This window comes from Stenella coeruleoalba (assembly GCF_951394435.1).
Source record: "Stenella coeruleoalba genome assembly, chromosome: 16".
Taxonomy (NCBI): domain Eukaryota; kingdom Metazoa; phylum Chordata; class Mammalia; order Artiodactyla; family Delphinidae; genus Stenella; species Stenella coeruleoalba.
In genome coordinates, this window is record NC_137162.1 from 1,283,334 (window position 1) to 1,298,705 (window position 15,372).

General features: G+C 57.2%; 1 protein-coding gene across 2 annotated transcripts in view; it reads left to right on the forward strand.

Annotated features, from left to right (window-relative positions):
- STK32C (serine/threonine kinase 32C) overlaps positions 1-15,372 on the forward strand; it is an 80,734-nt gene that overhangs the window by 57,572 nt on the left and 7,790 nt on the right. Inside the window, exons 3-9 of one of the 2 annotated variants that reach the window (XM_079900605.1) lie at positions 9,335-9,486; positions 11,165-11,338; positions 12,489-12,526; positions 12,626-12,715; positions 13,210-13,313; positions 13,919-14,035; positions 15,182-15,307. In XM_079900605.1, coding sequence (XP_079756731.1) covers positions 9,335-9,486; positions 11,165-11,338; positions 12,489-12,526; positions 12,626-12,715; positions 13,210-13,313; positions 13,919-14,035; positions 15,182-15,307 — 801 coding nt within the window. Of the gene's footprint in view, positions 1-9,334; positions 9,487-11,164; positions 11,339-12,488; positions 12,527-12,625; positions 12,716-13,209; positions 14,036-15,181; positions 15,308-15,372 lie in introns of those variants that run through there. The other variant, XR_013824336.1, reaches the window with a different exon arrangement.

Below are 15,372 nucleotides of genomic sequence, written 5' to 3' on the forward strand. Positions count from 1 at the left end.
GGAATGGGGAGGGCAAGGGCAGCTGGTGGCAGTTCTGCTGCTTTTCCTGGGCTGCAGTTGGGACGTGGCCATGGCGTCGGGTGAGCTCTGAGCAGCCCCCAGCCAGCACCAGGGGGATGGTCCACGTGTGACCTGTGTGATTTCTCTGAAGTTTATACTAAGTCGTCAAGCTTCAGCTTGTAGGGGAAGTTTTCATTTCTCATGATTCCAGGTCAGAAGGGTAGGAGAGAAATTGGAAATGTTAATTGCTGACAAAGAGACGTGGCCGTTGGACACACCACAGGGTGTGCTGTACTGTTACTGAAACAGAGTTCTGTCCCTACAATCACCCCCATTCATTTATTTATTTATTATTTTATTATTACTAATTTTTTGTGATATGCGGGCCTCTCACTGCTGTGGCCTCTCCCGTTGCGGAGCATGGGCTCCGGACGTGCAGGCTCAGCGGCCACGGCTCACGGGCCCAGCCGCTCCGCGGCATGTGGGATCTTCCTGGACCGGGGCACGAACCCGTGTCCCTTGCATCGGCAGGCAGACTCTCAACCACTGAGCCACCAGGGAAGCCCCCCCATTCTTAATAGAGATAATGGAAGATTAGTTTGTTTGCAAAATCAGTCTGGTTTCATTAAACTTGGCCTGATTATTGATATCAGTGCAGCAAGAGTAGATTGAACATGTAGGTCTTCTAAGTCTGCTTTGCTGGAACTTTTATGAGGAATTCCAGATTCGACTTTTAAAAGCCTCTCGAGGCTAAGAAGCCAAGCCAGCAACTTGTCACCAGGCTGTACCTTCGGTACCCGTGACTTTGGGTGCGCTCCTCTCTTCTCAATGTCCCCAGACCTCCTGAGATCCCTGGACCTGCTAAGAAGTGACCTTTACTCACTCGTGAGGACATGAGCCCCGTACACCAGGCGCTAGGCCACAACCTCCCGGGCTCCACAAGCTTTGCTCCACAGGGTCCACCTTAGTCTGTCAAGGTCAAACCTGATTCGAGTGTCAGGTGTTTTCGCTGTAAACATCTTTGTCCCAAGCAGTTTCCCTGCACATCTAATTGGCCGTAAAAGATAAAATAACCGGTTGACAGTTTGGTTTGACAGTTGGGTTTCAATGCCGTAAAAGCCAGATTGCAAACTACACTTGAAAATAACAAGTCAGTCGGCAAATTCTTCGTGGGCACAGCCATCCCTGCCACCCGTCAAAACCAAAAGTTTCCCAAACTACAGCAGATGTCAAAGAGGTGGCTAGTAATTCACAAGAGTCTTGGAGAGCATTAATTACCAATCCCGTAGCTAATTTAGATCCAGTGTCTCACGCCATCTTTCCCAAATGTATCATATGCAGTGTTGGAAGTTGGCAGAGAAAGGAGACTCAGCCTCCTCCTGTTCCCTAGAAAGAAAGGATTACGTGATTCCTGATGAGAATACATTTCTTGAAAGTGGTGAAACCTTTTTGCTGTTTGATGGTGGAGAACGTGATGTAGACAGAATTTGGGTGTTTGGCACAGAATCTGGCCGAGATGATTTGGAGAAATACAAGGGCTGAGCGTGTGATGGAACGTTTCCGTGTAGCCCAGATATGTCCTACTAGTTATGTACATTCCATATATTGGTACAAAACAGCAGCGTCCCTTGTCTATTCATTTTTCTTCCAGGGAAATCCAGAGAGAAAGCAGATTTTTTTATATCGTAAAGAATTTACATCCAACATTAAATCTTGAATCCTTAATGGTTGGTCGACTTTTAAGAAAGGAAGTTTCATTGCTTTTTCTAAGCTATACCCAAATACAACTATAATCATGAATCTACACACATGTTAAATGTATTCAGATCTTTCTTGCATTTTTATTTTTTACAATAAAATCCTTAAAAATTTTTGCTATTAATTTTCATGTTTCATTAAGTCTTTTTAAATGTCTCTCTTTGTTTTACTTTTATTATTTTATCTTTTACGGCAAAATCGTATTATGGCCAATCAGTTGTCTCTGCTTGCAGCAAAGATTCTTATGGTGAAAATACCTAGAACCACTTGATCCCATGTACATCGTTTTAAAATATGACATTCCAGTGGAAGTCTGGTAACATAACCAATGTTTTAAATTAAATCCTGTTACAAGGAGAACATATTCTATTGACCCTATATGTAAATAACTATATTGTCATGGAAACAGGACATTTAATAAGAGTTTCTGAATTTTGCAGGGATCAGGGAAAAGACAAATGTCTCAGTTCTCTTTACAAAGGTATACTTTTCCAGATTGCTTAAAGAGAAAGAGAAAAATAATTTCTTAAGCCTGGAAAACAGAACATTAAAAAACCAATACTTCAAACAAAAAGTCATAAAAATGATCATCATCTTCCTGAGTTCATTTAGTCCCATGTAATTAATTCTCGTTTTCCTTGATCTTGGATTAGTAGTTTTATGAACCCATCAGTTTTTCCACTAGATTTTAGAAAGGCTCATCTGGTTCAGTGGTGTGGTTTTAGTTACCAGAAACCTGTATTCCAGGGTCCTTGTCAGAGTTCTTTCCGTGAACTTTTTAAAGATGAAGCACTTTTGTCTGAAGTTCATTGTAAAAGCTTTCAGGAAAGTATCAGAGTAAAACAGTAACTATGTGTAAATGACTGAAGTTGAAGAGTAGCCATGGTCAGAGATCTGATGAGTTTATTGCAAAAATGATGCAATTGACATGGAAATTTGGTTATTTCTGTGGCATATAGTATTTTAAGATAATACTTGGAATTATGACTGATTATATAGAGAGTGAGGACACTGAAAAATTTCTAACCATTTTGTATAACTTTGGAAACACTTATACATAAGTAACATATACCCATACAAATATAGAGAAGATTATCACCAGTTTTAATTTGACAATATTTCCCATGTAATTTAACATATCAAATATGCCTAATTAGTTTAATATCTCTCTTTTTATAAGGTAAGATAATAAATCTTTTGAGATTCTCCAGGGGCCCCCTTGAAAATCCCAAACTTAGTTCAAGGTCGAAAAGACTTTATTTTGAATTTGATTTTGGGAAGTTTGTAAAAGATGTCAAAAAGTTGAAAACACGATTAAATAAGATTGCAGGTCACTATGAAACAATATTTAGCCATTGAACCTAAGTGACAAAGTTTTTTTTTTACATCCTTATTGGAGTGTGATTGCTTTACCATGTTGTGTTAGTTTCTGAAGTGACAGAGATTTTAAAGGCAAATATAGGAAGTCATATACTTGAGGATAAAGAAAATGTAGTGCTTTTGATATTGAGAAGAGTCCGTTTTTCTAAGTAATCAAAGATGTGATAAAGGCAACACGAAGCCCAGGAAACTGTTTGGTTAAGACACAGAATCTTTGTTTTCTAGGCAGATTACTCAAAAGGTAAAGAAAAACCTTTTATGACCTCTTTTTTATGACATGCTGTGGGAAGATTAAATGAAAAAGAAGACACAGAATGTCATGTCTAGTCCTAGGACTAGACAAATAAGCCTTTATATAAATTAAGTATTTCTAAAACTCTCAGAAATACAGAAACTAATCCAAATGTTTTTCAAGTTCATGTGATCTGGGTTAATCTTTGGTAAATAAAAGTTAAGTCTTTAAATGGCTACCTATTTTAATGTGACTATAAGCCAATGAGACTTTTCATGGCTTAAAACCAGTCAGCCTTTTGTGACTTAACCACGGACACAGAGGCGTCCCGGAAGAGGGCACAGAAGGTGCGGCCCTCACCAGGACCCAGAGCTTCTCCCAAGGTCAGCCCAGAAGAGCAAAGCCCGCCGTGTCACAGGTGGTCAAAGACAACTCGGCCTCTCCTGAACTGAGCACCCTCTGAGCTGTGCTGCTGGACCGGCTACGCGGAGATGTCGCAGCACAGACAAGGCAGTCTGGGGGGAGCTGGCAAAGGTCCGTATGGCTCTGAATGACAAGTGACACGCAAGACACAGGACGGCAGTGACCACTCCTGGGCACTGTATGTCCATGGATGACCCACGGACTCCCAACACCACGCCCCCCAGAGTCACGTTCGCAGACCAGCTCTCACAAGTGTCTCCCTCCTGCCAGCCTGCATTCGGAAGGAAAGAGCCAGGAGGAGTCTCTACCGCCCGCAAGGGGCTCTGGCCAGCGATCCCGCAGCTCTTGTCAGCTCTCCCAGGAACCCCTCGCTTATTTTCATTTCGAAAATTTCGACTGGCTTTCAAAACAATAATGTTAAAAGTGATCTAAGGCTTCCCTGGTGGCACAGTGGTTGGGAGTCCGCCTGCCGATGCAGGGGACGCGGGTTCATGCCCCGGTCCAGGAGGATCCCACATGCCACGGAGCGGCTGGGCCCGTGAGCCATGGCCACTGAGCCTGTGTGTCTGGAGCCCATGCTCCGCAACGGGAGAGGCCACAACAGTGAGAGGCCCGCGTACCGCAGGAAAAAAAAAAGTGATCTAGAAGGGATTTCCCTGGTGGCGCAGTGGTTAAGAATCTGCCTGCCAATGCAGGGCACACGGGTTTGAGCCCTGGTCTGGGAAGATCCCACATGCCATGGAGCAACTAAGCCCATGCGGCACAACTACTGAGCCTGTGCGCCACAACTAATGAGGCCTGTGTGCCTAGAGCCCGTGCAACAAGAGAAGCCACCGCAATGAGAAGCCTGCGCACTGCAACGAAGAGTAGCCCCCGCTCACCATAACTAGAGAAAGCCTGCGCGCAGCAACGAAGACCCAGCGCAGCCAAAAAGTAAATAAAGTTAAGTAAATAAATAAATCTTAAAAAAAAAGAAGTGATCTAGAAAATGCAGAAAGTTCAGGAAAAAATCACTGTCCTGAGGCCGTCTTCACTGACGTCGGCAGCACCCTTTCTGGGCTTCCCTCTGTCCTTCCTGCATGGCAGCCCCACGCAGCTGCAGCGGGCTCCCGCCCTTTTTGGGCCGGTGTGGTCCTCAGCACACAGGCCCTTCCTGTCCTGTCGGGCCCAGGTTTCCCCCCACCAGGCAGGGCCGGGTGATGCTGAGGCCAAGAGCAGCTCTAACAGCTTCCTCTGGATCCAGAAACCTCAGACCACGGATGGCCCCCCCTTCTGCCATCAGGCCACCTGGTGGGCACATCGGGGATTTCCATTTCCGGAATTTCACTGCATCTGGAAAATCGGGCCAGGTGGCTCGGCGGTGGTGCCTTGAGCTCCTCTTGGTGATGAAGGTGCTGCCGGGCTGCACCACAGCCCACGGGAAGCTGGCGCTCTCCTCCCTGGGGCAGCGTCCACTAGAGCGCGTGGCGTTGCACTGGCTGGTCTGTGTGATCAGAAGCCGGCTGGCAGCTGGAGCTGGAGCTAATATTATTCTGGGACGTGGTGTTTCTACATCAGGGCTCTCTGGGAGGGAGCCGTTGGCCTTGCATCTCAGCAGTGGCAGAATTTTACTTGTGTTTCTGGCCCACGTCTGCATAACAGCCCATTTTCTTGCCCAGATTGGCAGCCTACAAAGGTAGCACCCATCAGCCCGGTCTCCCAGCTCCAGGCCAAGGGTGGGAAGGAGGCTGGGGTTTCACACTTAAAAGGGCTCGGGGGCCTTTCCCTGCAGCTGAGGTAGGTAGGGCTCTTCTTCCTGCTGAGCGATGGAATCGTGCGGAGCTTGGGGGCAGCCCCAGGGGCAGGCACTGGCCTTCAGCGCTCCCAAGGGACTCAGCCAGGCTGACAGCCACGGAATGTGCCCCACGGCATGTGCAGAAGCTCTGGGGTTCTTCTCCCGTGGCCTCGGCCAGGTGCCCCTGTGGGGCAGCCCACCTGCCCCTCTGGGGCCCTGCCGGCCGCTTCCTTCTCGGCCCCTTGGATCTTTGGCTGGGGGGCGGTGGAGAAGTCTAGCGCCTCACCCCAACCCTGCCACAGGCTCAGAAGTCCTGAGAAGGTATTTGGAGAGCAGATGTGACAGGCTTTTAACTGGTGTCATTGCACTTTACCAAACATAGTTACGTAGCCGCCCAGGCCCGGGTCTCCGGCTCCCCTTCGTCAGTCTGCATTTCTGGGTGACATTCTCCGGCCAGGACCGGGCACATGGAGACGCACGAACGTACATTAAGTCAAGCCCGTGCTGTCCCCGGGCAGCTTGGAAGGTTCTGGGTGTGCGTCCCCAACGCCCAGGGCAGCCAGCTGGGGAGAGTGCTCTGGCCATCCCAGGGCAACCTGGGGGCCGTTTTGCTGAAATAGAGGAAAGATTCAGAAAGGCTCACTGTCCTAAAATCCGTGGCCTTTAGGGGCCTTGCAGTGTGGCCACCGCCCTGGCTTCTCTCCTGGCCAGTCTCTGGCCCACAGGGCCTGGCGTACTCAGTGTCAGGTTGCCCGTTACGGCCCAGGGCAGCCCTGGTTGCCCGTTACGGCCCAGAGCAGCCCTGGTTGCCCGTTACGGCCCAGGGCAGCCCTGGTTGCCCGTTACGGCCCAGGGCAGCCCTGGTTGCCCGTTACGGCCCAGGGCAGCCCTGGCAGCTTGGAAAGCAGTGTTCCATGGCAGTGACGCCGACCCTCGTCCGGGTCCCTCAGGGCACCTGAGGGCTGAGTGGCTGCATTTGTTACATTGTTGCTGTAACGAGGGACCACCCACACGGGGTGGCTGAAGACAGCACACGTTTATTCTCCTGGTTCTGAAGGCCAGAGCCCTGGCCTCAGTCTAACTGGGCTAGGATCAAGGGGCCCGCAGGGCCGTGCTCCCTCGGAGGCTGGAGGGGAGAGTCCGTCCTTTGCCTCAGCCCTCCTCCCAGAGCTGCAGCCCCTCCAGGTGTCACGTTTCCTTCTGCGTGGCCTGGATCCCCAGATCCACGTTGCAGCCCAGCCCCCAGGGTGATGGTGTTTGTGATGGTTGGATGAGGTCGTGAGGGAGGGGCCCCCATGATGGGAATGGAGTCCTTGTAAGAACAACAGGCCAGAGCTGGCTCACTCTCTACGCGATGTCACCGTGCGAGGCCACGCGAGGACACGGTGAGGGGCGCCACCTGCGAGCCAGGAAGCACCCTGACCTCGGACGTCCAGCCTCCACGGAATACATGAGAGAAACACCTGTTGTTTGAGCTGCGCAGCCTGTGGCGTTCCGTTGTGGGGCCAGAGCCGAGCAAGACCCTCTTCTGTCTCCGCTCCGCCCCCGCCGCCCCCGCGAGGACCCTGTGATTACGATTAGGGCTGCCTGCACCTGCCAGGACCGCCTCCCGCCTCGACATCACCAGCTTAACCATACCTGCAGCGTCCTTTTTGCAGGTGACGTCACATGCCCACAAAGTCTGGGGACGAGGATGTGGACATCCGTGGGGGCCATCGTTTAGCTGGTCACAGCAGGGAACACGGCCCTGGGTGGACTCGTGCACACAAGGCCCGGACTTGCCCTTGACCACGACCAGTTGGCAGAAGCCTCTTAGCCACCGTCCTCACTGACCCCTCACAAGCTCGCGAGCCAGATGGAGAAACAGAGGGTCAGCCAAGTTCAGAGGCCACCGGCCAGCCAGTCGGAGTGGACAGGCCTGAGGGGAGGGACAGGCCCAGGAGGCAGAGCCCTCTGGCCGGGGAGAGAAGCTGGGGGGACATCAGAGCTGCCCTTGCCCACCCACAGTCCGGGGCTCCCTTCTGCACGCGCCCTGTCGCCGGCGGGGCTGCGTGGTTTCACAGCTTCGAGACCAGGTGGGCGTCGTTGGAGGCCTGAAGCGATGTGGGTCTCAGGCCGGCGCCCCAGCCCCACCCCTCCAGTCCCCGGGGTGGGGTCTTCCTGGGGCGTCGGCCCAGGTGACGCAGCTTCAGGCAGCGCTCCGTGGGCGTCTGGGTGGCCGTCGCAGCCCCTGGTGGGGTTTGTGCCCCTGGGTTCGAGGTGGGGCAGTGTGGGCTCGGGGTGTGCCGAGCTCAGCCATGAAAGATGCCCCCTCTGTGCCCGTGGGCGTCACCTGTGAGCTCTGCCTCTTGGGGCTCCTGACATGGCCTGTGGGCAGCGCGGGACTGAGCGTGGAGTCACCTCGAAACCGCAGCTGTGCCCGTGAGGGTCACTGTAGCGGGTAGACGTGGGTGTGCAGGACTCTGGCTGTCTCACCACGTGGGTGCGCCTGGGCCTCGGGCGTCTGCCACTAGGTGGCGCCACGATGACGCTGCAGGAACGAAAGCCAGGGAGGGGCTCGGCGTGCCCTGCCCCCAGCCCCAGTGGGGCTGCTCTGTTTGCCTGAGCAGGTCTGGCTTCTGCCTATGTGGGTGTGTCATCTCTACACTGTTTGCATTGAATAATGTAGCTTGACCTTTTCCCTTGGCGTCTTTTAAGTTGTCACACGTCATTAAAAGTATTTATAAATATTATTCCAGTGGCTGTGTGATATTTCATTGCTCTTACTTGCCTGTGTCCATAAGGATGTTGGATGTTAAGGTGGTTTGAAAGTGTGTTATACAGTTTGTTCACCTGTGAAGAACATCTTTGGAAAAGTCACTGCGTTTCTAAGATGCGTTCCTGCGTGAGGGACGTGGGTTTCACCCAAGGGTTGGATCCAGCAGGTTTGGCCCAAGATCTGGTTCCCGTTGAGATGTCTGATCAGTGCCAGGCCACCTGCCTTTGGGTGAGGCATCTGGGACAGTCCCCCACCCATCTGGAGCTCCAGGATTTTCCACTTCCTCCGGGTCTCTGGCTGTCACTCCTTGAAGATCTGGAGACTGAAGTCTGTGGGAAATGCCTTGGGGTTATCTGTCTTGGGGGGATGGTGTCTCCGCTTGAATGGGGGGCGTGGCACTGGTTCTGCAGCCCAGTATTTTGTTCTTTGACCCTGGTTTCCTTTGTCCGGGTTCTGACTGATGCTCCTTGGCCACGAGGGACCCCAGGCCGAGTTTCTCCTTATTCTGTGCTTCTCACTCCCCTCTGCATCCTGGTCTCTCTGCAAGCAGTTAGCCTCGTGTTGGCAGTGTCGACACTGCTTACTGACATTGCAGCTCGCTGCTCAGAGGGTTGGGATTTGAGCTGTGCAAGGGCCCCACTATCTGAGAGCGTCCCTGTTGTGATGGGGACGGTGGCCTGTGCTTGGTGGGAGCAGCAGCTCTTGCTTCTGGGCTCCCTGGGTGCAGGGCACCAAGCGGGGCATCCTCTCGTTCATGCCCCATCAACCCTCCGAACCAGTCACTGCCCCAAGCCCTGGGAAGGGGGAGCCCAGGTCTCGGCCCGTGAGGGGCGCGGGCACCATGCAGGCCTAGCCACCCCTGGCATCTGTGCTCTCAGGCCGGGTCCCCCCGGCTTCAGTCTGCACAGGAGACTTATTCCCGCCAAGGACGTGAAATCCGGTCATTTCAGTGTTGTTACGGCCGCGGTACGCGTCCCGGCAGCGGTGCTGACGTGCTCTCTGCCCCCAGGTGTGCATCGTGCAGAAGCGGGACACGGAGAAGATGTACGCGATGAAGTACATGAACAAGCAGCAGTGCATTGAGCGCGGCGAGGTCCGCAACGTGTTCCGGGAGCTGGAGATCCTGCAGGAGATCGAGCACGTCTTCCTGGTGAACCTGTGGTGAGCTGGCGGGGCTGGAGCCCTTCTCCTGCCCTGGGCACCCTCCCCCTCCGCCTCCCCCCTCTCCCCCCTCGCCTCCCAGTGCCCTGGGAGGTGTCCACACATACACACACATGGCACTGACGCAGGGCTTTCTGGCCTGCAGGAAGCCCGGACTAGGTGTCCACACATACACACACACACACACGCGCACACACGCACACGCACACACACATGGCACTGACGCAGGGCTTCCTGGCCTGCAGGAAGCCCCGACTTCCCCACAGAGGATGCCTGTGACACATGAAGTTTCTGGCACTGAAGTCCGGGAGGGAGACTTTTAGCGCCTGAATCTGAGTTTCCTCCACAGACTGGGCACCAAGACCAGCTGAGGGGTGGGGGGCCTGCAGTGAGCTCAACCCCTTCCGCTCTCCCTGCAGTCCTGCGAGCCCCTAGAATGAGACCAGTGTGGCTTCTGGGGGGAAGAGGGAGGAACATGACATGAAAACTTAATTCTTTGTAACTTTACTCTTGAGACAAGAGCCAGCTGATTATCTGAGAGCTCACAGCAGAGATTACAAAGTGGACGGAGGTCCTTAAACCATTGTTTTCCTACTGCCACCATCTTCATCATCTCACCACTGTCTTCTTCTTTATCACCTTCATCCCCAAAACCATCCTCAACATCACCACCGTCACCACCATCACCACCGTCACTACCGTCACCACCGTCACCACCATCACCACCGTCATCACCACCATCACCACCGTCACCACCATCATCACCGTCACCACCGTCACCACCATCATCACTGTCACCATCACCACCATCATCACCGTCACCATCACCACCGTCACCACTGTCACCATCACCACCGTCACCACCGTCACCACCATCACCACCATCATCACCACCGTCACCACCGTCACCATCATCACCGTCACCGTCACCACCATCATCACCGTCACCACCGTCACCATCACCGTCACCATCATCACCATCACCATCACCACCGTCACCACCATCACCACCATCATGATCACCATCACCACCGTCACCGTCACCAGCATCACCACTGTCATCACCATCACTACCATCACCATCATCATGATCACCATCACCACCGTCACCACTGTCATCACTGTCACCACCGTCACCACCATCACCACCATCATCATCACCGTCACCACCATCATCATCACCATCACCACCGTCACCACCATCACCACCACCACCGTCACTACTGTCACCATCATCACCACCGTCACCACCATCACCACCACAACCACCATCACCACCACAGTCACTACAGCTGCCGGCTAGAAGCTGATCCCTTGCCCAGCCCTACCTGAGCATTTCTCCTCACTGTCTCAATTTCTTCTTTAATGACCCTCTTTATCCCCTTTTTGGAGAAGAGGAAACCAGGGCATTAGGAAAATGGCCCAGAGACAGTGCTGTGTTCCACTCTCCATCAGTCAGCCATGGGCATCTCTGTCCCAGCTGGGCACCTCCCATGGGGACAGGCCTCTCTGTCTTTCCTGAGGGCTCTGGCTCCAGGTGGCTCCTTGGGCAGGGCCCCTCTCCTGGGGGTGCCTGGTGGGGGGTGGCCTTGGGGCCAGGGCTCTTATAGGTGTGGCAGGAGCTGTGACTCTGGTCCCCCAGCCGTGCGCATGCCAGGTCCTCCCACGGTGCCCACAGGTACTCCTTCCAGGACGAGGAGGACATGTTCATGGTGGTGGACCTGCTGCCGGGGGGAGACCTGCGCTACCACTTGCAGCAGAACGTCCAGTTCTCTGAGGACACCGTGAGGCTGTACGTTTGTGAGACGGCACTGGCCCTTGACTACCTGCGCAGCCAGCACATCATCCACAGGTGTGCACGCCTGACGGGGCGGGCGCCGCCCCCAGCAGGACCCAGACGGGCTGCTGCGTGCTCTGCCCCGCCCTCACCCGCAGCCCTGCCCCCGGGTGTGGCGCCGCCCCCAGCAGGACCCAGACGGGCTGCTGCGTGCTCTGCCCCGCCCTCACCCGCAGCCCTGCCCCCGGGTGTGGCGCCGCCCCCAGCAGGACCCAGACGGGCTGCTGCGTGCTCTGCCCCGCCCTCACCCGCAGCCCTGCCCCCGGGTGTGGCGCCGCCCCCAGCAGGACCCAGACGGGCTGCTGCGTGCTCTGCCCCGCCCTCACCCGCAGCCCTGCCCCCGGGTGTGGCGCCGCCCCCAGCAGGACCCAGATGGGCTGCTGCGTGCTCTGCCCCGCCCTCACCCGCAGCCCTGCCCCGGCTGTGGCACCGGGCCCGTCAGTGCCTGGCTCTGAGGCCAGCTCCGTGGCTGCACATGTGATGGCCGCCTGGGTGGGTCCTGTCTGAGCGTCCCCAGCTGAGGCTGGGCACAAGGGCTGGTGGCCTTCCTGGGGTGGGGAGGGGGGCTTCACCTGGTCTGTTCAACTGCAGTATCCCTGCCCCCGCCCAGCAGGTGCCCTTGTGCCCATCTGCCATGTCTTTGGCAAATGCAAACTAATTTTAACATTTAACATTCAAACTAATTTTAGCATCTGAAGGCAGATGAACTGAGAAAGATGAAGCTGCCACAGGATAAAACACAAAATCCCACGTGGTAGAAAGTGAAGTAGACATGATTCTGTGTTTCTGCCTGTGGGATTCTGTTACCTGGTCACGGTGCAGGACCGAACGTTTACTGAGTGCCGAGAGGTTGGGAAGGCGAGGCCTGAGGCCAGCTGGTGGAGCCACAGACCCCCAGTTGGCAATTCTGCGCAGCTGCGGGGCTCTGGGAGAGGGCCCCGCCTCGGGGGTCCAGGCGAGGGGGTTCTGCTTTCATCCTCTGGGGGCTTCGGTGCCCCTCGGCGTCCAGTGCTGGGCATTCTCCCCGCCGTCTGGCCTCAGGAGGTGAAGGGCTGGGTGCACCCCGCTCTGCCATGGGGAGGGGGTCTTAGGACCCAGCTCGTGGGAACCCCCAGCCATGCCGGAATCTTTGGACTCATCTCCCTGCTTCCTGCTCTTTCTACAGAGACGTGAAGCCCGATAACATCCTCCTGGATGAGCGAGGTGAGCCTAGGCGTGTGAGCCCAAAGCCACGGAGGGTGTGCGCCCCTGCCCGCAGGACACATCCCCTTGGGACAGTCATGCCGTCCTCTCTCCTCGCAGGACATGCGCACCTGACTGACTTCAACATCGCCACCATCATAAAGGATGGCGAGAGGGCGACTGCGCTGGCCGGGACCAAGCCGTACATGGGTGAGGCTCGCCCCTCCCAGCCCGCGGCCCCGCCAGCCTGCCGGCCGGTCTCCTCCCCTGGCCTGTGGCTGGTGCGGTCGGGTCACTGACCTAAAGGCACAGCAGCAGGGGACGGTCAGGCTAAGAACAGCCAGGCCTGATCCGTGCAGAAGAATCTGAGTGACGGGCGTGTATTGTGGGTCTGATAATGAGATAGCCCACCGCCCTCGTCAGGCTGTGGGACCGGGATTTGAACCAGGCGGTCAGTGGGGAAGGACGGACTGACCGCCGAGGGCAGCTTCCTAGTTCAGCTCTGGCGGCAGCCTGGTCTCTGGGCCTGTGGTCACGGGCCCTGCGGTTACCGGGGCTGGGGTCACGGGCCCTGCGGACACCGGGGCTGGGGTCACGGGCCCTGCGGACACCGGGGCTGGGGTCACGGGCCCTGCGGACACCGGGGCTGGGGTCACGGGCCCTGCGGTCAGGGATGCTCAGCTCCTCCTTCCCTCCCTGGAAAGCTCCGGAGATCTTCCAGTCTTTTGTCAACGGTGGGACTGGCTACTCCTTCGAGGTAGACTGGTGGTCGGTGGGGGTGATGGCCTACGAACTGCTGCGTGGATGGGTACGGAGCTCCTGCGGCCCGCGGGCTCAGTCCCCAGACCCTGAGCTAGCTGCGTCCCCCCGGGGTGGCCCCAGCTCCCAAAGGGGTGAGGCTGCCCCCACCCCCAGGTGCTCAGGGCAGTCTGTGCTTTCCGTCAGCGAGGCTGCATGCCGGAGGGGGCTGGGGGCAGACAGAGAACCGTCCAGCAGGGCTGCCCCCTCGGGACTTCCCGTGAGGCTCATGTGCGGGTGGGCCCCTGTGCTATCCCCCAGCTGCCGCGGCCCAGCCAGCGCTGGAGCCCCGGAGGCTGGGGGCCTCGTCAGGTCACCACCTGCCCTTCCCACCTCCTCGTCCGGGCCTCCGAGGACTTGCCCTGGAGAAGGCCCTAGGCAAGGCAGCCCCCTCTGCCCTCTGCAGCTGGTCCACCAGGCCCAGGCGCCCTGGGGGCGCTGTGCGTCCTTCCCAGCCCGCTGGCAGCCTCTCGGGTCGCCCCCCCGGCTGCATTGCAGGCTTGGCCTCCTGGGCTCTTCCCTGGGCCTGCACCAGGGGCTGGGGGCAGGTAGGGTGCACCTCGGGTGGCCCTGGGTTCGGGGAGGCACCGCTGCAGCTCTGCCTCTGCTGCCCAGAGGCCCTACGACATCCACTCGGGCAACACCGCGGAGTCCCTGGTGCAGCTGTTCAGCACCGTGAGCGTCCAGTACGTGCCCACCTGGTCCAAGGAGATGGTGGCCCTGCTGCGGAAGGTGAGCCGCCCCTCCCGGCCCAGCCGGACACGTGGGGCTCGACGGGCATCCTGTCCCGAGGGTGGGCAGCCTGGAGGCCCTGGTCCGGAGAAGGCATCTGGTTCGCGCCTTCTGCGTCTTGTGTGCCTCTCCGGCCGGGCTTCCAGCGGTCACCCGCTCCTTGTCCTGCTGTAACAGCTCGGCCCTCGTGAGCACTGGTGCATCTGAATTTAATCCTCACGACCTGGTTGCGCGTCACAGATGCCCAGACTCAGGGCAGGTCACCCCATCGTGTGTGTTGGAGGGAGGGTGTGTGGGGCTGGGTGCCGGGGCCGCCCTGCTCTGGTCCCCTCTGCCCCATGCCTCCTGCTGGAGGTGGGCAGTCACTGGCCTGGCCAGCCCCCTGCGGGGAGCAAGCAGAGAAAACCCCAGAACCCCCGTGCATCCCAGGTCCTGAGCGCGAGTCAGCAGCGGCCCGGGGACCTCAGCCTGGTGGGGACCTGGGGCTGTGGCGTCACCACCGGAGTGCCTCCCCTGGGGTCCAGGTCCGGGCCGGGGGGCCGCTCCTCGGCTGGCCAGCCAGCTCTCCACTCGGAGAGCCGTCCCTCAAGCACACTGGGGCGTCGAAGCTGGGTCAGGATGGGTGAGGGAGGGCGCGCTGGACGTTTGTGGCCCGGCTCACCCCCACCTCCCGTCTCCTGGCCCCGGGGTCCTGCTGGGCAGGTCCTGGCCCCTGCCCGGAGACCTTTGGCCCTGGAAGTGTAGCCAAGCAGCTAGAGGCCCTCCCCCAGCCCCCGAGAGGGGCTCTTAACACAGCCTTCGCCCCGCACAGCTGTGCCCACAGCAGCCGGGTGGGTCACGCGGCGGGACCTCGGCCGCCGCGGGCCCAGGCCGGGGGTGAGGAGGGTCCGCACACCAGGCTGGGGAGCCTTGGACTGGGGCTCTGCTGTTTCCCCCGGAAAAGGCGATGGCTGTGATGCTGGTCACGCACGCACGGCTGCCCTGGGGCCTCCCGGGGCCGTGACAGCCACCATCCTGTCGGGCTCCAAGCGGGAGGGCAGTGAGCCAGGCTGCTGCCTGCTGATGGCTCCGGGGAGACCTGCTCCGGGGCCGGTGAGCGCCGGGCAGACCTGGGCCCTGGGCAGGCTGACCGGGGCCTTGTTCCAGCTGCTCACCGTGAACCCCAAGCACCGCGTGTCCAGCCTGCAGGACATGCAGGCGGCCCCCGCACTGGCCGATGTGCTGTGGACCGAGCTGAGTGAGAAGAAGGTGGAGCCCGGCTTCGTGCCCAACGTAAGCCCGCAGGCCCAGGGCGGACGGGGTGGGCGAGGGTGGCCGGGTGCCGGGCTCAGCACCGT